Source organism: Ovis aries, chromosome 1 (genome assembly GCF_016772045.2).
Source record: "Ovis aries strain OAR_USU_Benz2616 breed Rambouillet chromosome 1, ARS-UI_Ramb_v3.0, whole genome shotgun sequence".
In the NCBI taxonomy this organism is placed as follows: domain Eukaryota; kingdom Metazoa; phylum Chordata; class Mammalia; order Artiodactyla; family Bovidae; genus Ovis; species Ovis aries.
Window position 1 is genome coordinate 120580389 of NC_056054.1, and position 23827 is coordinate 120604215.

Genomic DNA, 23827 nt, shown 5'->3' on the forward strand with positions numbered 1-23827 from the left:
TGCCCCCAAGCCCTCCCAGCATCAGTCTTTTCCAATGAGTCAACTCTTCCCACGAGGTGGCCAAAGTACTGGAGTTTCAGCTTTAGCATCAGTCCTTCCAATGAACACCCAGGACTGATCTCCTTTAGGATGGACTGGTTGGATCTCCTTGCAGTCCAAGGGACTCTCTAGAGTCTTCTCCAACACCACACTTCAAAAGCATCAATTCTTCGGTTTGGCGCTCAGCTTTCTTCACAGACCTACTTTCACATCCATACATGACTACTGGAAAAACCATAGCCTTGACTAGATGGACCTTTGTTGGCAAAGTCATGTCTCTGCTTCTTAATATGCTGTCTAGGTTGGTCATAACTTTCTTTCCAAGGAGTAAGCGTCTTTTAATTTCATGGCTGCAGTCACCATCTAATATAGATTGCACTCCCTCAAGCAAGTTCTACTCTTTTCTGCCAAAAGCAGTCTCCTGGATGCACTTCCAGTTGGAATTACAGTAGTGTTTTTGTTAACTTTTCCATAAAGCTTATTAAATTTACTCCAGTTGGCCTCAAGTGATTTTTAAACGTTTGTTTACACTGTAACTAGGACAAGAATGCAGATTCCTCACAGCATTTGTTTAAAAGTTTGCACCCACACCAGAGGGAGTGTGGGACACATGAAGATGGGTTCCAGGCGTCAGTCTTGTTTCTGCAGTGGCTTTCATGTGCTAGGGACTCCGCGTTTGTCAACTGAACCTATGGAGGGCCCCCGGAACGGAGGGCTGCCTCTTGGAGTGTGTAATGCAGCGCTGGACGCAGAACCGCAACTTCTCCTAGCTCGGTAGAGCTTAAATCCAGCTCTTCCTGCCTACCTCTCCTTCCCTGATCAAAATCAGCCGGAGAAAGAGGGCGGGGCATAGGCGGGCTGTGGGCGGTGGCCTCGCTGGGCGCATGCGTGGGCCGGAGCCAGGTGGGCAGGTACCTGGGCGGGGCGCGCTGTGGTTGGCGGCGGCAGGGGCAGCACCCGGAAGAACCTGAGACTTAGGCAGCGCAACAGGCGGCTGGAGGGGCAGCCGGGTGGACCCGTCTCGCCATGGACAAGCTGAAGAAGGTGCTGAGCGGGCAGGACACTGAGGATCGGGGCGGCCTGTCCGAGGTGAGTGCATCTTGGCGCCCCACCCTCCTGGTAGCACTCTCCTCTGCCCCGCGGCTGCTGCGCCCCTGCAGCGGTGGAAGTTCCGTCGGGGGCCTCGGAGAGCACCAAGCCCGCCCCCCAGCTCCGCCGGCTCTTGTTGCTGGCTGGCGAGAAAAGCATGCTGGACTTCTAGGGTTTCTTGGAAAGCAACTCTGGCTCTGCCTTTTTCTCACCCCCCGCAGGATCAAGACCTTCGCGTTCCCTTCACTTCCCACCCCAAGTGCCAGGGCCCAGGCACTCTGCATAGGGCAGTTGGCACCTGTTTGCTTTTTTGTCCTTCACCCTTTCAACCTTCCGCAAGCCCTCCCCCGACAGAAGGAGGGCCACGCTGGAGCAAAACTTAGAAACATCTGCGAATGGAAAGGTGGCCGTCGGCGGCCCCGTTCCTGCTGGCCAGGGAAGAGACTTTAGCGCCGAACTAGGCAGAGGCCTCTGAGAACCTGGCGGAGGGAGTCCTTGTATAGATTGCCTGGGCTAGGCCATGGTGAGGGTCCCTGCTCGATGCCCACTGCGCGACGGGGCTTGTGGCCGCGCCCTGGTGCCCTCGGTTGCGTTATTGCTCGGTTTAAGTTGTGGGGTGTGACATGCCCACCCGACGTTTGTGTACACGGTTGCTTGTAAATTGTCTCCAGGAAAACCGTGAATTCCTGAAGCTTTGGGACCACATCTTGTTTCTCTGCTTGCACGTAGACGTCTTAGACTTCATAGACGCCCAAAACCTCTTGAGGCCGCCTGCTTGTATGTTTAGTTTGTTAGAAAGGTTTGGTCGAGCTGAAACGTGGATAATATTACCCGCTATGTTCTAGAGCTACACAGTATGTTTATTGCCTATTTCTAATGCTTTGAGTTTTTGTTATTTTTTTTTCCCCTTTGTAGATGACAAAATAACATTTCTCTTTATTCTTTTTTTGTTTTCCATGGGCCTTGGTTTCCTCATTTGTAAAAAGAAGTACCTAAGTTTTTCCTCTGATTTTCATCAGTGTCTTTAGTTGTTATCTCAGCATGCTGCTTTCACTTGGTTTTGCAGTTGCTGATTTTATGTTGAGTGACCCTGATACCTCCACCCCTCCTTGAAATCTCAGAACCCTGAAATTTGCTGTCTGAATCTTCACCTTGAAGAAGTAACACTATAGATGTTGAGTGTTATAGGAATTGGGGTTTAAGATTTTTTGGACAGTTCAAAGCAGCCTCTGGCTTCTTTAAATCTATTGCCTTTATTAATTGGTCAGGGCTCAGAAGTAATTTCGTTAGTTCCTGTTCTTGATTTCTATCTTCTAAAATGAACCCTTACACCCAACCTCAGACTAGGCCTAAGAAAATTTAGATGGTTGACAGTCATGCTTATCTTAAGTTTTATGCTGCACAGACTGTCAATAAGGTTTTAAAGCAGCTGGAGTTCAAAAGGGAGATGTTTTCTTTTCCTGAGAATTCTTGGGGGGAGAGTGGGAATTATGAAGTTATTTTGATTTAGAAAATCATCATGAAGTGGTAGACAGACCCTCAAGAGTGAATGATGGTAGTACAGATTGAAAATATAAATGCTGAGTTTTTTTTACCTAAAATAGTGAACGCCTATGTTGGATACAATGAAGGGCTTTAAAGAGTTGTAAGCTCAGGCATGTAAAGTCTGTTTTAGGAAGATGAGGTGCTTCTCTCTTGTTCTAAAACACTGCTGTCAGTTTCCTCTCTGTTGAATGTGAGATTTCTTATTACGTGCATCACTGTGTGGCGCTTCCTGAGTCCCGAAGAGTCCCGACTCCCAGGAAGCGTTTTGCCTCTAGCTGAATCACTCTCAGGGTTGTTTTTGGCTTAGTTTTTACTTATTAGGTCCAGACCACCTTGAAAATGTTGGTCCTGGCTTGTCTCACATTTCCTATGCTTTTAAGGCTTGAAGATGCTGGTGAAAGTTCTGTGTGTGTGTGTGTGTGTGTGTGTGTGTGTGTGTGTGTGTGTGTGTGTGTGTGAAGTTAGACTCCGTGACCTTAAAGTCTCTTTCAGTTCAGTTCAGTTGCTCGGTCGTGTCCGACTCTTTGCAACCCCATGAATCGCAGCACGCCAGGCCTCCCTGTCCATCACCAACTCACGGAGTCCACCCAAACCCATGGCCATCGAGTCAGTGATGCCATCCAGCCATCTCATCCTCTGTTGTCCCCTTCTCCTCCTGCCCCCAATCCCTCCCAGCATCAGAGTCTTTTCCCATGAGTCAGCTCTTTGCATCAGGTGGCCAAAGTATTGGAGTTTCAGTTTCAGCATCAGTCCTTCCAATGAACACCCAGGACTGATCTCCTTTAGAATGGACTGGTTGGATCTCCTTGCAGTCCAAGGGACTCTCAAGAGTCTTCTCCAACACCACAGTTCAAAAGCATCAGTTCTTCGGCGCTCAGCTTTCTTTATAGTCCAGCTCTCCCATCCATACATGACTACTGGAAAAACCATAGCCTTGACTAGATGGACCTTTTTTGGCAAAGTAATGTCTCTGCTTTTGAATATGCTATCTAGTTTGGTCATAACTTTCTTTCCAAGGAGCAAGTGTCTTTTAATTTCATGGCTGCAGTCACCATCAGCAGTGATTTTGGAGCCCAGAATAATAAAGTCAGCCACTGTGTCCACTGTCTCCCCATCTATTTCCCATGAAGTGATGGGACCAGATGCCATGATCTTCGTTTTTTGAATGTTGAGCTTTAAGCCAACTTTTTCACTCTCCTCTTTCACTTTCATCAAGAGGCTCTTCATTTCTTCACTTTCTGCCATAAGAGTGATGTCATCTATGTATCTGAGGTTATTGATGTTTCTCCCGACAATCTTGATTCCGTCTTGTGCTTCCTCTAGCCCAGCATTTCTCATGATGTACTCTGCATATAAGTTAAATAAGCACGGTGACAATATAAAGCCTTGATGTACTCCTTTTCCTATTTGGAACTACTCTGTTGTTCAATGTCCAGTTCTAATTGTTGCTTCCTGACCTGCATACAGGTTTCTCAAGAGTTTACATTCAATCATAAAAGCTGTCAGATGTCACCAGAAATGAGTGCTTTAAAAAAATGTCATTCTTTTAGTGCAAACAATAGAAGTATGATTAGTTCTGTTTCTCCTACGCATGAAACTGCAGAATTATAAAACTTGCCTGGTAATGTCTAGTCACAGATGGCTTCTTGATGAGTTTTCTAACTGATAACCTGGTCTTCATAAATCCAACTTCAACCTTCATTTTCTGTGGGCTTTCTGAAAATAGAGGTTTTGTGTTTTCTTTACAGGATTGTAGGGACAAGGAAGATCGCACAGGAATGAAGCAGTGTTCCTTTCTCACTTTCTTCTGGTTACCAATCCTGTTTTCCTGAATGATTCTCAGTTTTTCTTATTTTGGCAAGAGCTCCTCTTCTCTCCACATCCTAGAGTCAAAGGGACCTTTGTGCATAACTACGTCAGAAGCCTGGGAGCTGTTGGCCTACAGCTTCTATCCAGGTGCTATTCCAACTACTCTAATTTCCAAAAAGTGCACTAGCAGTTTCTAGAAACCGTGAATTGAGGGAGTTATTTTGTATCCACACGGTTGATCTTCACAAACTGACAAAAAGAAGTGTTTCATTTTCGCTGGGTCTAGTTGGAAGTGGAGCAACTGCCACAGCTTCCTCTGGCCTGTGACCAAGCATGGGTGTGAAAGAACTTGTCATTACATGGATGAAAAATTATGGCCCTCTCCCCTGTTTTGGCAAATAGGGTGACGTTTGGATGGTAGTCAGCTTGAGAGACGTGTAGAACAAACGTATTGCTTTCCTTTCCGAAGGCAGAAACCAGAACTACTTCCTATAACAAATGATTTTAATTTTTACAAGAGCTGGCATCTCATCATCCTTTTGAGACTATTTTGTACTTAAAATGCCAAGGCCATATTAGATTGATATTTTGTGGCTTATCTTCTTAAAAAAAACAGATGACTCTTAAAATGATCTGTAGATGCCAAGCAATCCTATCCAGTCTCGCTGCTGCTGCTGCTAAGTCGCTTCAGTCGTGTCCGACTCTGTGTGACCCCAGAGACAGCAGCCCACCAGGCTCCCCTGTCCCTGGGATTCTCCAGGCAAGAACACTGGAGTGGGTTGCCATTTCCTTCAATGCATGAAAGTGAAAAGTGAAAGTGAAGTCGCTCAGTCGTGTCCGACTCTTCGTGGCCTCGTGGACTGCAGCCCACCAGGTGCCTCCGCCCATAGGATTTTCCAGGCAAGGGTTCTGGAGTGGGGTGCCATCGCCTTCTCCTCCAATCTCGCTACCACACTGTTTTTTTTTTTTTCTCATGTAGCTCTGTTCCTTTTTCCACCTTGACAAGCACCTTCGTTGGTGCTTGCATGAGTAGCAAGAGTGGTAGCTTTTGATTTTTTCCCTCTGTCCTTGGTAGGAGGTTGACAAAGGGTCTAACCCGATTTTCTGGGATGCCAGTAAAGCCTGGTAACAGACCATCACAAGGCTCATTTCGGGGGAGAGTGTGAATGAGGTGGCTCCGCTGTCAGCTCTGGACTCCCTGCTCCCCTTGCACGTCATCATCTCTGATGGTGCCATTTGTACATTCTGTGGCCATGTGTGTCTGCAGGTGCTCTTTATGTGTTTGTATACATGCGCGCGTGTGTGTGAGGGGTTTTCATGAGCCCACTTTCAATATGTGTGAATAGATGGGACAGGAGAGCCTCTTTTGATAAGCTGCCCTAAATACTTTTCTTGTGAGTGGAGAGGAAGCTGTGCTGTAGCAAAGCTAGCCATGCCTGGTGGAGCCTCTGGTCCTGTTCTTCTGGCTTCTGGTTTGACAGGAAGTTTGGAGACAGGGTTGAGAACAGGCTCCTAAGCTGGGAGCAGTCAAGGCGGTGCCCATCTAGTGACTTTCGCAGCCTCTACTGCACTACCTTCTTCCATTAGCTGAGGGGATGTGGAGTCTGTAAGCTCTTACCGCATGGCCTGTTGGAGACTGTGCTGTCCGCTTGAGGTGAGGCCTGAGTGAATGAATATACGTGGGGCCTGGCTGCCCTGCCTCAGCTGGGCTGGAGGAAAGGCCTTTGGTCTCCCTGGCAGCTATCTGTGCAGCTTGGAACAGCTGTGGCCAGTGCATGAGGTGAACAGGCCTCATGTCTCTGGTGCAGACACCTGACTGTCATCTTTGACATGGGGGAAAATAGCCTCAAGAGCTACTCATAGGCTCCCTTGTTTTAGCAGAGTTTTTCTGTAAATCTTGGCCCCTTCTGAACTTTGCTGTTGGGAAGGATCAGTCGTGGTGGCAGAGAGGGATGAGTAAGACAGTCATTAATTAACTAGGAGCCGTCTCACATGAGGGTGGCTTGGCTGATGCCAGCACCTTGAAGAACAGTTTTTACTAAGAGTGAATAGACTTGGATAAGAATCCTAATTAGGATGAGAGTCAGACTCCTCCTGGGTCCTGGAAGGGCCAGCAAAAGCAGTGAGTGGCAAAACTTGACTGGTTGAATTAGGAGATGGTGCCCCATGGACCCCGCTGCCTGAGTGCCCCCCCGTCTCTTCCCCTTTTCTGGGCCTCTGCAGGCAGAGCTCATGCCTTTCCGGGTGTCCTCATCTTGCTTGGGCTGCCGTAAGGGCTTCTGCAGCCTTGCCTTTCTGTTTGTGAAGGGCATTGTGCTTAAGGCAGAGAGTTTTCACCTCTGCAGATATTCAGCCAGAAGTTGGTAGCCTCTAATTAGCTACAGGAGACGAGTTTCATGGGATGGATAAGGAGCTGGATTCAGTGACTCATGAGGGCTGTTGTAGACATAACCAATTAGGGGTCCGTGTTCCTGCCTTCCTCAGTACAAAGTGTAAATTTAATTATGTGTATCCTTTGTTTTGGTGATTAAATATGCATACACATGTATGTAATTAGTTTTTTTTATTTTTTTTTAAACTATTTTAGGTTGTTGAGGCAACTTCATTAAGCTCGGGCACCAGAATAAAAGGCTTCATTGCTTGTTTTGCTGCAGGAATTCTCTGCTCACTTCTGGTAAGACCTCTCTCCCCTCTTCCAGTCTTTCCCCCTGCCTTTCTTCTCTCCTCTTTCTACTTTCATCAACCTCCTTTTCTCTTTTGTTTTTCACTGAAATGCATGGATAAGAGGAGGGGGAGGTAGGTAACAGAGGTGGAGAGGGAGCTGAGGGGTGCGGGGAGGGAACAGGTTCCTCTGTGAACTCCTGGTTCTGTGGCTGTGGAGAAGGGGTTCCTCCTGTGCAAATGCTCTGTGCCTTGTCTTACAGGGAACTCTCTTGCTCTGGGTGCCCAGGAAGGGACTATATCTCTTCGCAGTGTTTTATACCTTTGGTAACATCGCATCTCTTGGGAGGTAACAGTTTTGTTTTTTTTAAAATCTAACCTTAGCTAATTATTAGATGGGGAAATGGATGTCGATTGTGTTTAGAGGGAGGTGAAGGAGGATGCTTCAGTAATTATAAGGATTTGGAGAGTAACGAAGTTGTTAAAACACATCACTTTTATATCCTACCCTTCTATAGATACACACGTGTATTTTTAACTTCAGCATGTATTTACATCTTAGTTCATCTTTGAAGTACCCTGGGGAGGAGGCAAGAACCACTTGTAAAAATTGCCACTGTAATTTTACATGGCGCGGAGCAGTTGAATGACTTCTTCGAGATTTACAACTCCACCGTCTCCAACACCACCTTCTCCATTGCTCTAGTCTTACTGCTCTGCCCCTCGCTGAGTGATTTACCTGCTCCCACCTTGTGCTGGGCTCAGAGGATTCATAGACAAACAGGGTTTGGATCCTCACTGGTTGGCCAGGCAGACAGACATACAGGATATGGAGAGAGTGATGCCTGGGAGAGGGGCAGGCGGGCTGAGCTGATCTGACTCGATTTTGGGAGCCAAGAGGACTTTCTGTGGAGAAGGTGCTCTTTGAGCTGCTCGGAGTGCTGGCATCTATCACTGCTCCTCTGAAGAATGTGTGAGTTTCCTGTTGGGCTTCCCTGCCTCTTTTATGGACCCCTCGCCAGGCCATTTTCCACAGAACTGTGGATCACTCATTTTGTAGCCCAAGTTACCCCCTTAGTGGGCCCCCATTCCCTTTCAACAGGTGAAGTCCAAACCCCTCAGCATGCATGTGGGACAGACCCAGCCCTCCTCCTCAACCAGGCTCAACTTGCATTTCCCCCAAATGTTTTTGTTCTTTGCTGGAACTGTTTCTCTGCCTGGGGTCCTGGCCCATGTGTACCCCCTATTTGATGGGTACATGCTTATTTGTCAATACCCGACTCAAAAGTCACCTCTTCTATGAAACTTCTCTTAATTCCATTTTCCCCTTCAGAATCACTGACCTCCTCCTTTAAAATGGGCTCTGTCTGTCCCATATATATTTATGTGACAACACAGATAGCATTTTATTACACTGACTTGTTGCAGGTGTGTAAACCACTTGACAAGGGCTGCACTTCTGTCTTATTTGTCTCTACATGTCCCCCAATTTAGGTCTTTTTCTGGCTGGAAATGTTAACCAAATGATTAAGTATAATGCACTGGACACCTTCGTGAAGCTTCATTTATTAATTCTTATGAAAGTATAATGCTGGACCTTGGAGATGTCTAATCTTGCTCTAAAGCTCTCTCAAAGACTAACTTTTGGGGAGTTTTGCTTTGGGTAGGCACTGTAGGTTATAATGTAGAGTCTAGATTGAACAGATGTGTTAGTCCAAAAGAACTGTTTAATAGATCCTAATGGAACTGACCCTTCATGGCATTGCTTGGGGAGATAATAAAGGGAGTGAATTATTTCAGCATGTGTCTAGGATTTTGTGACTTTACCTGTAATCTTTTATATTTTTGTATATGTACTGCATTTAATTTTGAAAGCTACCTTTGGCTTTTGCTTCTTGTTCAGTGTAGGCTTAAGAGTGCACTCAGCTCAAACACTCAATCTGGCAGCCTTGAATTCAAGTGGAAACTTAATGGCACTTCAAAGAGAAGTAGATTTATTTAGCTTTTTTTTTTTTTTACAGAACACTTAGTAGCTCATGTTATCTGCTGGTTGGCTTGTGTTAAACACTGACTATAACCAGCTACTCCTAGAGCGATGCTTCTTGTGGCATTTCTGTCAGAGGAGTCGGGAAGCGTGACTTACAGCTGGCCCTGGCTCTTGCTTTGTTAGGCATGTCTGATTCATTTGTGTTTACTCTTTCTTATTAGCCACCTCTCAAATTTCATCCCTGCAGAAGACATGCTGAACCTATCCTTTGGAGCTTGGTAATCCAATAGATCGGAGAAGGCCATGGCACCCCACTCCATGTGGGCTGGGATGCCGCTTGTTTAAGTGCCTAGTTGTGTGATCTTAGATAAGTAAATTAACCTTTCTGAACTTGATTTTCTCAACTCCAAAACAAGTGTAATAATACCTAACTGCCAGAGTAGTTGAGAGGATGGAATGGAATCATGTATGTGATATCTAGCATTTAGCAAATAGTCCGCACATCATGGATGCTACTACTATCATCATTAGAATTACTCTCTGGAGATTATGAAAGAAAATGGAATTCTCTACTTATAAACTACCTAAGCCTGTAAGATATGTTTTTTCTTTTTTCAATTACCTGAGTCTTTTTGTCTCCATGGGTAGGTTGTTAAGCAGGCCAAGGCAGCACCTGTAAGAGAGAGGTCCTCTAGCCTAGTGGTTTTGGGGGTAGTTCTGGAGTCAGGCCTACATGCATCTGCAGCCTCCCTCTACCATTTTCCAGTTGGATGGCCTTGGATAAGTAACAGGTACTTCTGGATTTAAGTTTCTTCATCTGCAAAATAAGTATGGTAACTGTTCTGTGATCACTTCATAAATTGTTAATGGACTGAGTAAGAATAAGGCACAAAGGCCCTGAGCGCAGTGCCTGGCACAGAGCTTTCCAAGTGTTGGTCACTGTTCCTGCTCGCATTGCCACAGGTGAGCTGGAGCAGGCGATGAGGAGGCACCTTGGTGTCCCCAGTGTGGTTTTGTTCTGGTCTGAATGGCTTGTCTGTGTTTGCTTCTTAGCACTGTCTTCCTCATGGGACCAATGACACAGCTGAAGCGAATGTTTGAGCCTACACGTTTGATTGCAACTATCATGGTGCTGGTAAGGTCTGCCTGTCAGGTAACGGAAGTTACCTGTTTAAAATAGGAGTTTTTGTTTCTGCTGTTTGGAGGTTTTTTTCCTCTTAAATCTATAGACTTCTACCCTTTTCTCTTTCATCTTCACTTACAACTCACTGTCTGCACCCACTGTGGCAGAAGAGGGGATCCCTTTTTTAAAATTTATTTTTATTTATTTATTTGGCTGTGCCGGGTCTTAGTTATGGCATGCAGGATCTAGTTCCCCCATCAGGGATTGAACCTGGGCCCCTTGCAATGAGGGTGAGGAGTCTTAACCACAGGACTACCAGGGAAGTCCCAGGAGCATTCTTTATCTAATATTTTTCTCTTCCCTCTGACTTGTGTTTTAGTTGGTATTAAGGTATTGCCAGTTCTATAAAGACTTCCCAGAAGGTGTTGCTTGTCAGTTTAGCAAAACTCATGTGGTAATGGGCTTCCCAGGCAGCGCTTGGAGTAAAGAACCTGCCTGCCAATGCAGGAGACATGAGATGTGAGTTTTATCCCTGGGTTGGGAAGATCCCCTGGAGTAGGGCATGGCAACCCACTCCAGTATTCTTACCTGGAGAATCCCATGGACAGAGGAGCCTGGTGGGCAACAGCCCATAGAGTCACAAAGAGTTGGACGTGACTGAAGCGACATAGCATGCATGCAGGCATGTGGTAATGAGAGCTGTGACATCCTCCTGGTAACAGGTGATGCCACATACAAGCAGAGCTTGGAGGGCATTCTTCAGGCACACAGGGTTCATTCTCTAGAGTGGGTATCCAGTTTAACATGGTCTCTTTTTCTCCTTGTCATTATCTGACTTTGGAATCCTGTTTGTTTTTATCAGTTTTCCTGCGGTGGGTCTGGTCTCCCTCTGGCTCAGCACCCCTGTTCCCTACTGGTCACCACAGTGCCTTAAGTCTTGTCCTGTCTTTCTGTCCCTAATGGGGAATGCCTCTCTCTTCCTTGGCCATTTCGTTCCCTTGGGCCATCCCATCATTCCAGACCATATTCTCTGGACTTCTGTTATAATTATCATATTACAGTATTGTAACTTGATCCATATACTTCTCTTTTTAGTTTTGTGTACATCTCATTTGTTCAGATAGGTAAAAGTCCATTGCAACTATCTTGTGTTCTTTCAGAGCATCGGGTACAATGCTGGACACCAGTTTATTTCCATCATATTTATTGAGCAATTACTGATACAGCAGGATAGAGAGGACAAGTGTGACTGACAGCTGGATTAATTGTTCTTGGCCAGCCCTGGAAGTAGATGAGCTGAAGAAGTCTCTTGCAGAAAGAGCTTTCTAAGAAAGGATGCAGGGGTGTCCAGGGGTTAAGGCTTTGTGCTTTCACTCTCGTGGCTTGAGTGCAGTCGTGGCTTGAGTGCAGTCCCTGGTCAGGGAACTAAGATCCCACAAGCTGTGTGGCGCAGCCAGGAAAAAAGAATAGAAAGGACTCGGGGAAAGTGTTCGGTGTAAATAGGTACAAACAGATAACTGACTCATGGGCTCTGAGAGTGACATCTCATGTTAACCTTTGTCCTTGCATGCCCTTTTTACTCCAGAGACTATAAAGAAGTGTGCGTTAAACCTATTTTGGCACATTTGAATGGAAAGATGGATGGATGGGTAGACCAGAAATGTGCTTGTATTTGCTGGGCAGAGATTTTGAGAAAGTTTGAAAGTAGAAGAGGATCCTCCTTTTCTTTTTAATCTGCATGAATCGTTATTGACAGTTTCATTTGAACTCTTCTGCCAAAACATGGGTTCTGAGGTAGCTTGAAGTGAAGTGAAGTGAAGTCGCTCAGTCGTGTCCAGCTCTTTGCGATCCCATGGACTGTAGCCTACCAGGCTTCTCCATCCATGGGATTCTCCAGGCAAGAATACTGGAGTGGGTTACCATTTCCTTCTCCAAGGGATCTTCCCAACCCAGGGATCGAATCTGGGTCTCCCGCATTGGAGGCAGACGCTTTAACCTCTGAGCCACCAGGGAAGTCCTATGAGGTAGCTTAGATGCTTTGAAATAATGGATGCATTTGGTTGCTGTGATAATCACAGAATCTGATTACTGCAGTTTGATGTGCTGTTGTAAGTTTGTCAAGAATGATGTCTTTCCAGCTCTTTCCCCGTTGCTGTCATTGTCACTATGTTAATCAACGTTTCCATTCTCTCTTTAGTTATGTTTTGCACTTACCCTGTGTTCTGCCTTTTGGGTAAGTGTTGCTTTTAATTTTCCTTAACCTTTTTGGTGTGTGCCTCTTGTCATGCACATTCTTGTAACCGTATCATTTTTCTTCTAGTGGCACAACAAAGGGCTTGCTCTCATCTTCTGCATTTTGCAGTCTCTGGCCCTGACGTGGTAAGTAACCTTTTCAGCCGTCCCCTCCCACATCAGTTTCTGACTAATGCAGCTGAAGGAGATAAAATCCCACATGATTTGGGTAGGAGGATTAGGAAAACAGAAGCTTTTCAATTTAAAAATCCTTAATGATGCAAGTCAAGTACACTGTAGAGCCAAAACCTGTCAACTCAGCCCACTGCCAATAGGTGGCATTAGTGGTTTTGAGTGGTCATGGGAGGCTATTTGCCCACTGCGGCATTTTTGCTGGGCTTAGGGTTGGTTTTGAGATGTTGCTAACATTATTCAACCATTCATGTCCAGTAAGGACAAGGACAATGAAGTATTGTAGGGGCTGGTCAAAAGAGGCTGTGAGTCAAATAGACATTAAAGAGAAGGGAAACTGGCAAAAAAAATCATGAGTGGTATATTTGTGGTTGGATGAATCGTTTAACAGAAGGACAGAAAGTGTCACTGTCCAGGAACAGTGACTGATGAAATGGAAAACCTCGTGGCTGTGGGCTGTAGCACGGCCAGAGAATGGTGGCCCAGAGCCCAAGCATAGAGAAAGGACCACGGGAGACACTATCACTCAAAACCAAGGATGGTTCTGTAGGTTCATGGCCATTTCACACCTGCCCAGGGACGAATGGAGACAACAGCTCCTGAGACATTTCCGTAATATGTCCACAGTTTATCAAAGGATGATAGCGGCCAGGACAGTTTCATAAAAACATGACTAGATCTACTGTGGGAAAAAAATGTTGGCTCTAATGCAAAGAAAGGAGGACTGAAAGTTTTAAAACTTCCAGGGATCAAGTGTCATCTTATTTGATAGAACTCAGTCTTGAGACTGCATGCTTAACATCCATTCTTCCTTTTAGTAATTTGGACTTTTGAATAAATGTACTTTCAAAAGTCCCTTTGGAATTTATTCTGTTCCAAGTAAGTGAGCTTCTGTACATAGTGAGTGTCAGAATCAGAGAAGGATGGCCTGATTTTAATATGACACGCACAGTGTGTTATGTATTGAAAGGGCCTGGTATAATGGCTTATGTTTATATTTTGGTTTTCTTCTGGAGGCAGAAACCAGTCCTCACATGCACATGCCTTTCTTTGCTTATCGACTGATTATGAAGCCAGTTTTGAAAAGTTTGGCATTCATATGGGCAGAAGCAAATGGCCCTGTTACAATGCTGATGTGTTCCAACTATATATGCCTTCTTAGGGCTGATTGACTTCCAGCCTGCCTGACACCCAGGCCTGGTCTTTTAGGGTGTGGCCAGCTTCTTCCCTGTGTGGTTCCCTCCTGAGGAAGGGGCTGAGTTAACTGAGACCACCAGGAAATCTGTGGGCTTGGGTTCTTAAAGAATCATAGTTTAAAAAAAAAAAAAGAATCATAGCTTGCTTATACTTTCATCCATAGAGCAGTTGGTAGTGTGTTTCCCCACCTTTACCTATTCTCTTTTCACTTCTTTTGCAATTAATAGGCACAGAACAGAAAATTTATCCCAGTTGGGTAGAAGGTACATTCTGTTGAGGATTTGTAAAATATTAGGGGACAGCTGATCTGGATCTTATTTAGTGTTCTTTAAGAATAGGGCTTCTAGGATACCTGGAATCTGTGTGTTGTAGGTGATGTTGCTGGCTCATTTGGTTAAAGATTAACCCTGTGAGGCTGAGGTGACAGTTGTCACCACATGGGCCTTTTGCCCTCCAACTTTGATTACAGATGATACTTGCTTCCCTGTTATACACATGACACAGTGTGTGTGTGTGTGTGTGCTTGTGTGTGTGTATGTGTGTATATAGGTGTGTGTGTGTTCATGCACCCTTCACATAATGCAGATGCTCAGAAGCCCAGTTCACTGTGTAACCTTCCTCTCACTTCATCTGATCAGATCTTTTGTTTGTTTTTCATTGTAGGTACAGTCTTTCCTACATACCATTTGCAAGGTAAGACTGACTCTCCTTAGGACTGTAGCATCAATTATTTGGGGATGAGGATATGTTTGCGTAGGTCCTTTTAGTTTAGGGTGGTTTTATAGAGCTCATGCTATTATATGTTTACCAAAAATCCTTGAGGCAAATAGGCAGATGTTATACATCTGTTTTATGATTTTATACATTTGTAAGCTCATCCCCAGCCCCACCTATAATACAACCAGTGATGGTCATTGACCCAGGTCTACCAATTCCTGATGCTGGGAACATTCTGCTGAGATAGATAGATAGATAGATAGATTCCTTATCACTTTCTTAACCTGTAGCTTTGTGGATATTTTCTTAAAGGTGATTATCACCTTAATGATCACTGAGCAAAGCATGGAAGGTTCATGCTTGTTTTCTTGCTCTATCCCACTGATGGAACATTTCAGAAAAGAATTCATAAAGGGAAGTAAGCAGGGCCAGAACCCTGGAGGACTGCAGTTTCCTAATTGGCAGTGTGACCTTGGGCAACTCACTTGACCCCACCTTGGCCTGAAAGGACTCATGATAACTAAGAATAGTTTCACCCCTTCTCACTCTGAGCTTCTGACCTCAAGACCTCCTTAAATTAGCACTTGCAGTGATCTCTATCTCTGACCCTGTTCTCATGTCACTCTTTAATGTCCATTCTTTTATAACCTGTTAACTAAAAAGGGGCTTTTCCTTAACTGTGTTATGAGATGAGAAGTGTGGGAGAGCTGGGAATGAGGAAGAACAGGCTGAAGTTTCATCGCCTTCCAAGCCTCTGTCTGACAGTGACCAGAAGATGCTGGGGAGTGACTGATTAGACAGGAAGGTAACCAGCTCACTGTGTTAAAGGCTGTGTGAATAGATTTTCCAGGGCCTTTAATATGTTGTGTATATTGTGGGCTGCCATGAGGGATCTTACTTGGTCATAAAACAGTTTTTCATGGATCTGCTGGAACTTCAGTGTGGAGCATATCTTAAGAAATGCAGTCCTAGAATTATCTTGATAGTAAAGTACAGTGTCTGTTCATGTGAATGCGTTCTCTCATGCTCCCTCCCTCAGGTGACTCTAGCGTCCTTAGCACAAGTGCAGCTGAGAACCCAGAGAACAGAGCTTGGGTTGGAAGTCTTAGATGTGGAGGTGGGGTGGACATGCCTGCTTGGAGATCATAGTGATTTGCTGAGCCCCCACTCTTTTCTGGCATGCTCTGCACTGAATTCCAAGGAGTCAGTGCCTGAGTTAGGGCTCATACAGCGGGGTCACAAGCGCTCAGTCCTCATGGAGAGCTGCATGTGCTAGGGAACTGCACGCTGTCTCTTAACAAGTTTCTGCCATCTACTTAGAAGGAAGAAAGGCCCTAGTGCCTATTTCATTTAATGGTTTTAGTGCATTCTGTGCTTCTGGTTGATATTAAAGTACACAGTCCTGACTAATTTTTTGGTTTCAGAAAATTTCTGCTTTCTTCCTATTTTTTCCTCCGATTGTCAAGATAGCTATTGTTTATTAAATACCTCCTCTGTTCAGTGCATTAATCCCCAAACTGGTCAGTAGGATTGGTGGGAACATGCCCTTTTACAGATGAAGAATTTGAAATTCAAATAAGGCAAGTAACTTGCCCAGTAACTTTGCTAATAGATGTTGAAGCTGAAGTTGATGCCATGTAGGTCTGACCTCATAGTCTAGGTGCATCCTGCTCTCCAGCATGCTACTCTGAGTGCCCAGGAAATCTCAAGGAGGGCCTTTACCATTTCCAGGAAGCTTTGAGGTGATGATCTCCTGTTTTTCTTTGTGTTTTTTTTTTTTTTTCCCAGGGACGCTGTAAAGAAGTGTTTTACTGTGTGTCTTGCATAACACACAGCCACGTTTGCAAAGCTCTGGAAAACACCGTGGATGGATATGGGTGGACCGTGTTGTAAATATCTTCTAAACCTCTATCTCACAGACATGTGCCTTTGATCTTGCAAGCAACACGTGGCTTGCATTTTGAACCTTTGAGGATTGCTTTTGGAGGCAACTGTGTGTTCCCAAACCCAAATGTCTGCCACATGATACAAGAAATGGGTTCTATATATGACAGAGTGGAATCTTCCTCATATACCTTTGGATGGTGTTCCACTAAGTTTTTATGGGTAAAAACCTTGTTAACAGCAGCAGATAAGCCTTGGGAGCCAGTGATTCCCAGTTGGTGACAGATGGCGCTATTGGATACTCAGGTGCAACAGGAAGGGATAGAGTTTGGGAATCAACGGGGCTTTGTAGATTTGTCCCTCAGTGTGTCACGCCTGCCTCATACAACATGGATAGACTTCTGCTCTGGTGTCCAGGAACAAGCTGCCATCCTGACATTTGAACATGAGCCTGTGAAGAACCTGGCTGTGGAATGAAGTAGAAAAGCACTTTCTGATGATGTGTGTTGTTTTTAAACCTGAACAGCTCTCTTCTGATTCCACACCTGACTATGGAATGTATTTTCTTTCCTTTTTTTTTTAAATTGGAGTATAGTTGCTTTACAGTGTTGGGTGGGAATGTATTTTCTAATGCTTATAACTCTTCTTGGGTTTTCATTTCTTTCTTTCTCCCACCCCAATGTATCTTTACTCTTGACCTCCTGGAACCAGATTGAAAGAGAACAAAGCTGCAGCAGTAAATACTAGTGTTTCCTTTTGGACAGGAGCCAGTAGGAGGTGGAAAACCATGCTGCTCTCTGCTGTGTTCCGCCCCCACCACCATTATTTGTAAATGTTTGCTTTTAAACCGATTTTATTTTCCATTCTGCCCTGGAATGGGGCCAGGGGAGAGTAGGTGGGAAGAAAAGCCCAACCATGGCGCCAGCAGAAAGTAGGCATGCCTACCCAGTGACCTTTAAACAGTCCCAGTGTTTTGCACTGGAGCCTGTGCTGAAAACAGTGGGAGAAGACACCGGGGGCTGCAAAATGGCCGCATCACAGCCTGAAGCCTGATCACAGACAGACTGCTTTCGTGTCCCTGATCTTGTCTAGTCCTGGTAAGAGCCTTGTGATGAAGCAGAGATTGTTAACCTACTCGGCAGTCTGAAAAAATCAAGGCTCAGAGAAGTTACTAGATCTACCCAAAATCAGAGTTGATGGCAGAACTGAGTCCTGAGCCTGGGTGCCCCCGCTTCAGTCCCCTTTGTAACCTGCATTTCTGGATGTGGCTCTGGTGATATCTCCTGTAACTATTTTCCCCGTTTTCCTCAGCAAGCTTGTTCCTTTTCTGGCCCCAGTCCTCTACATCACGGTATCTTCTCCTGCTTAGTCTCCCTGTGGGAAGCTTCCTCCTGGATCTGTGGCCTCTTCATCAGTTCTTTTGTGTCCGTTTGCCCCTCCTTGCTGCATGACCATCAGAATGTCCTGTATTGATCATCAGAGCTCTTGGCGTTGCAGGGCCTCCAAAGTCTCCTTCAAAGCCAGTCTATTTGGGTTTGCCTTTCTTTTCTTCTTCCAGGTCTGGCCTGTCCACTCAGGCTCTTGCTCTGGGAGCCTCCAAACCAAACGCAGTGTTCCACCTTTTGTCTCCTTGTTTGCTAATTGCTGAATTCTTTTTTCTGAGGTAGCTGAGACCTCAGACTGGCAAGGCTTTTCTTCTGATCTGGGGAAGGTATGAACAGGCCTGATGGTGCCAGAGTGAGGAACCAATGTTACTGGGTCCGTTCTAGGCTGTTAAGGGCATCCTGTCTTTTGCTGAGACCCCTAATACACCTTCAGTTAGAAGTGGAAAGTATATACTACCATCTGGTTACCTTCACATGCCAGGTGCTTCCAGGAGACTGCTCAGGTCTCAGAAGGGCCCTGAATGGGGCCAGAAGGAAGTCAGGAGTCTTCATTGTTTCTTCTCTTTAAAGCTAATGTGAAACTAACCTGGTCTCACTGTAAGCTTCAATTAGCCTGAGGGCCACAAACAGCCACAGGATCTCTGTGGCTGACCCCTCTGTACCTTTTTCAGAGGCTAGACTTGGACTTTGTGAGACATGAGGTTACGAGGTCACCTGGCCTGTATGATGTAGTGGTGGTTAATGTGGGCTATGAAGTTAAACAGGTCTGGGTGAGTTGTGGCTCAATCACATGCTAGTGTCAAGTTGAACAAGCTCCTTAACCTCTGGTCCTCATGTTGCTCATCTGTTTAAAAATAATGGGGATAATTGCTGCTGGATCATTGCAGGATGTCAATGAAAAATATGTCAAGTGCTTAGCAGGGGGCCCAGCATAGGTAAATATCTCAGTAAAAGGTGGGTATTATATTTAAGCCTGACAGTAATGGATGACCATTGAAGGTGACAGGGTGAATGTCTCTGGTCATTAACTTATCTAAAAAAATGTATTTTGTAGATTGTGTCTGGCACTGTAGACATCACCATGCAACATCTCACTGAATATTCACAATAACTTTGCTAGACTAGCAGTGTATGCTAGTCGCTGGGTTGTGTCTGGCTCTTTGCGACCCTATGTACTGTAGCTCACCAGGCCTGTCTGTCCATAGGATATTCCAGGCAAGGATACTAGAGTTACCATAGACTGGCAGTCTTGTCTCTATTATTAGAGAAGAAACAGCCTCAGAAAGGGTAAAGGGTCTGTACCAGATCTCACCGGCAGAGGGCGCCAGTTCTTAGCTACAAGCTCCTACTTTGTCTACTCTTGAGTCCTGTGGGCAGTTTGCTCAGACAGGTCCATTCCAACACCTTAGCAGCTCGTGGGTGATCTTGCCTTCCAGGATCTTCCCAGACTCCTACATTTTTCTTTCTGCTGCCTTACCTTTTGGTTGCTTCCCTACTTGTTTTTGTCTGCCAGATTGTAGGTGCCCAGTTCAAATGTACTGAAATCTGTTACCAAGCCACAGTGCCGGTTAAAAGCAACCCATGGATGAGACAAGGAGTGGAGAGTTAGGGTTTTAGATCCTGTGGCTGTTCATGGTCTGTTTCCCTGCCCCTCTGCCTCCCACCTTACCTGTTCATTGCTGGGTTAGATCTTTGCATTTTGGAATGAAGGGAGCCATTGAGGTGGCTCTTTTGTAGACAAGAAATGTGTTTGTTCAAGGCGGTGCTTCCGGCAGCTGGGTGGGAGTCTGGCCTGAACCCTCTTCCTTGGCTGTGTTGGCCTGTGACCCCTGTGCTGGGAGCAGCACTGCTCTCCAGTCCTGGAGGCCTGGCTTCTTAGGTGTCCCTGCCCCTTAGAAACTGCTTGTCTGATGCTGGGCTAGCTTGTTTACTAACTCATTGCCTCCCATCTCCTGTCTCAGAGTTCTTTACTTTTGCCTGATGTGTTGAGGGTGGCCTCTGGCTCTCCAACTTCTCTGCGTGCCTGTGCCCATGGCTATGGGCTGCTGAGACCTGGCCTAAGGTTTCCTCTTTCCCTTTCACACACTGTCTTGTCTCTGGGAAGGAGCAAAACACTCATCTGGCTGAGCATTCTCATTGGCCTCATTATCAGTGCTTGGAGCTTCTGTGAATCACTCCTGTGTGGTGATTGTGGATTATCCACCTGAGTGCTACCCTAATCAGTATATGCTCAGAAGCAAAAAATATAATCATGAAATGGATCTAAAATTACTTTTGGATACTTCCAGTAGGAAAGATAATTAAGAAGAGGGTCATACCTTAAAAAAAAAAATGGTGTGGGGGCACTGGTTTGGCTGCTTCTGCTTTTGGTATCTCCATCAGAGTGACATGTGTTACAACACATGTGATGAGACTTGGCGGAATGAATTAGAAAATGAAACTGCAGCCCTGTGACTTCGGTATTCTTTTTGTATGGGGTTGCCTATACAAGGCTTGTTTTCTCATCTCTTTCCTCAGATGGCTTCTGACTAGAGTCAGCTGCAGAATTACAGATACTTCAGAGTTCACAACCCATCCTTAAACTTCATTTTAAGCAAATAAAAACAACAAAATCAGTGTTTAAGGTTTATAAAGTCATTTTGCTAGATAGTAGGCATCATTCTTTTGATTTTAAAATCCAAGACTTAAGTTTTTAGATATGCAGTAGTTTCCTTGCAGTTAGCATTTTTAAAAGAGTGAATAGACTTTCACCTGATGTTAAATACAGATTTATATGTGTGTAGCTCTTGAAAAGATTAACAAAAGAATTTACATTTAAAAGTCTACATTTTTTTTTAACCAATTTTTATTTAAGAAGTTGGAAAGTTAAATCATGTGACTTTAAAGTACCTTCTCTTTATAATTTTATGAACTCTGAGATGTTGAGGGTTTTTGGTCAAGTGAAGGGTGCTATGCGGTGTAGTTGCCCAGTTTAGTTGGGGTATTTAGTCCCACTTTTCAGTTATCTAGTTCTACCCTAAATGCCTTGATAACACTCCTAAGGCCCTGGTACACTTATGCTTTGAGGTTGATGGCTCAGATTTCTGCCCCTTGGCTTCACAAAGCACTTCACAAAGCACAGATTTTGCTACAGAGCTTGGGAGCAGAGCCCAGGAACCATCAGTGCCTTTGCTGATGTAAACTGACTGAATAAAATTATGTTCTTTTTTAGCTGGAGCTGATAAACTGATGATGAGCTTGAAAATATACAAAGCATTTTCTATAGATGGAATGAACTGAAAGCAGGGAAGAGTATGTTCACTAGGCAGGAGGAGCATGGCTATTTGAAGTGAAAGGTCAATCCATAGCATTGTAATAAACAAACTACTGATGTGTATATTCAGAACAATGTCACTACATTTTTTTATTGGAGTATAATTGCTACGGTGGTCATTACACTTAATAAATAGCACCAAAAAATAGACATAGCATAGGCAAAAATTCCCTGATATAAATGGCTGCCTGGATATAATATCATTGTGGATCCGTGGGAGCCATCCTTTGAGACCAAATGGAGACTCAAACTGGGTAGAATGTTGCTTTCTGCCTGTTGAACTTCCAAACTGTAAGAAGAGGTTAATGCACCTTAAGTACAGATGAACCTTATACTTCTTTAGTGTCTTAAAGGAGAACCATAGTTTACATGCAATTTTGTGGTCTTAATGCTATGAAAAGTGCTTTCTTTGCCTTTTTCAATATATTTGCTTGACTTAGCCACTTTGAACAAGGAAAAACAATTAAAACCTCTGAACTATGATCTTTTGCTGCTTTGTACATTCTGATTGCGCAGTTGAGATGACAGATTTTTAAAAGCCTGTGGGGAATTTATATGCCTACAGAACATTGTGCCTGTTCTAATATGATAAGCTTTTAAGACACTTTGTTAAAAATTCAATTTTTATAATTGTATAGATACTCAGCTAATTTTGAATGCTGCTGATGGCATACCTAAATTTTTATATCAAAAATATATTGTGTGTTGTTTTTCCTACCTTGAGATCCTATTTCATACAATGAATATTGTTTTCTTTTTACTAACTCCTTTCAAAGAGAAAGAATTTTACTGTTAAGCAAGCTGTTTTCCCCCCAAATATCACAAAACTTTTTTTTTCGCTAATAAATGAGAGCATTATGATCTTTAATAAATCTTGTGCTGTCTCTTATTCATGTTTGTTTTTCCAGGAGTCACTAAGCCAAATGAAGACTGCATGACTATGAGAAAAGACCATGTCTTTAAGATGACCTTTAATGGTAGCACATATCATAGGTACTTAAAGATGTGTTTTGAGATACACTGATATGTTTATCCTTTTTTCAAATGACTTAGGATACATACAGATCTAAGGACAGTTTTAAAGGTTTTCAAATGTAAGAAATTTCAAGTGGTTATTCTGGATTAGTTGCTTTGTGTAAACCAGGTTGTCAGATTAATTACTGTAAGGTTTTTAATAACAATATTTCCTTTTTCTTTTAATGTCTGTAGCACTTGTAGTTATGTCAGTTCTTTCATTGCTGATACTGATTATTTGTGTCTATATTGATCAGTCTAGCTTGAAGTTTATCAATTGTATTGATTGTTTCGAAAGACAGCTCAGTTAAAAAGATTTGAACAGACATTTAACTTAAGAAAATGTCACTAGCAAGCAAACACATCTAATAGTAATATATCATCATTATATGAAGTTAATAAAAACAGGTAAAACTCAATCCTAGATTTTGAAGATGTATTCTTAAGTGGTAAAATTATAATGAAAGCAAGGAAGTTATTTGCATAAAAGTTTGGATAGTGATTGCTTTGAGAAGGATGGAGAGGTTAATGATTGAGAAGAAACAGAATGTGTAGGGAGACCCTGGGTGCTGATTGTATTCTATTTCTTGACCAAGTGATCCTTACAGGGTGTTCATGGGTAATCATTGCACTTTGTATTTTTTGTGTATGTGCTCTTTTAGAAGAGTATTCATGTTTTTTGGCCTCACTGGGTCTTAGTTGCGGCACACAGGTTCACCATTGCAGCATGTGGGCGCAATCTTCCATGGGAGTGCACAGGCTTCTCTCTAGGCGCACTGTGCTGGCTTAGTAGTTGAGGCACATGGGCTTCGTGGAATGTGGAATCTTAGTTTCCCAGGCAGGGACTGAACCTGTGTCCCCTGCATTGGAAAGTGGATTCTTAACCACTGGACCACCAGGGAAGTCCCTGCATGTGTACTTTTGTGATGTGTTGTATTTTATAATAAAAGAACCAGCTTCAATTTCATTGGTTGTCTGTTTTCTATTTAATTGATTTCTTACATTTCTTCTTTCCTTTCTTATACTTACTTTGGATTTATATTACTTTTCTAGCTTTTTAAAAGTTGGACATTTAAATAGTTGACTTTAGATCTTTCTTTTGTAATATAATTTAATACTGTAAATTTCTCTCTAAAGACTATTTTAGCTACATCTCACAAATTTTGATATATTGTGTTTTCATTTTCAGGCCAATATATTTTTTATTTCTCTGATTTTTTTCTTTGGGCCATTGATTATATACAAGTCTATTTAATATTCAGATATTTGGGGATTTTCTGGATGTCTGCTCATGATTTATAATTTAATTCTGTTGTAGTCAGAGAACATAGTCTACATTATCTTAATGTGTTTAAGTATATTGGGACTTGTTTTATGGCCCAGCATATAGTTTGTCTTGATGGATATTCCATGTATATTTGAAAAGAATTGCATTTAGCACTGGTTGTGTGGAGTACTTTATAGATACCTGATCAAATTGGTTAATAGTATTATTTAAATATTATTAAACAAACAAACAAAATAGTATTATTTAAATTTAACCTTACTAATATTGTTTACTTCTATAAATTGAGTGAGATGGTATAAATTATAATTGAATTTAATTATCCATTCAATTAGCTTTTTAAAAATAGCTTATT

General features: G+C 43.6%; 1 protein-coding gene across 2 annotated transcripts; it reads left to right on the top strand.

Moving 5' to 3' along the window:
- Positions 1–1008: 1008 nt before the first annotated feature.
- SFT2D2 (SFT2 domain containing 2) lies at positions 1009–22045 on the top strand. 2 transcript variants are annotated; one of them, XM_004002746.6, is made up of 8 exons: positions 1009–1128; positions 7070–7156; positions 7407–7492; positions 10184–10265; positions 12451–12486; positions 12574–12632; positions 14538–14567; positions 16380–22045. In XM_004002746.6, the coding sequence occupies exons 1-8, from the start codon at positions 1066–1068 to the stop codon at positions 16417–16419; spliced, it is 483 nt and encodes a 160-aa protein (XP_004002795.1). In that variant the 5' UTR covers positions 1009–1065; the 3' UTR covers positions 16420–22045. The 2 variants fall into 2 exon arrangements, with proteins under 2 accessions (XP_004002795.1, XP_042085155.1); XM_042229221.2 differs by lacking the exon at positions 12451–12486.
- Positions 22046–23827: the final 1782 nt, after the last annotated feature.

Excerpts from the sequence above, each read along its gene's own strand:
- SFT2D2 (XM_004002746.6), top strand. The coding sequence starts at position 1,066 with ATGGACAAGCTGAAGAAGGTGCTGAGCGGGCAGGACACTGAGGATCGG. Across the intron at positions 7,493-10,183 it reads AACATCGCATCTCTTGGGAG|CACTGTCTTCCTCATGGGAC; the intron begins GTAACAGTTTTG and ends TTTGCTTCTTAG. Across the intron at positions 12,633-14,537 it reads CAGTCTCTGGCCCTGACGTG|GTACAGTCTTTCCTACATAC; the intron begins GTAAGTAACCTT and ends TTTTCATTGTAG.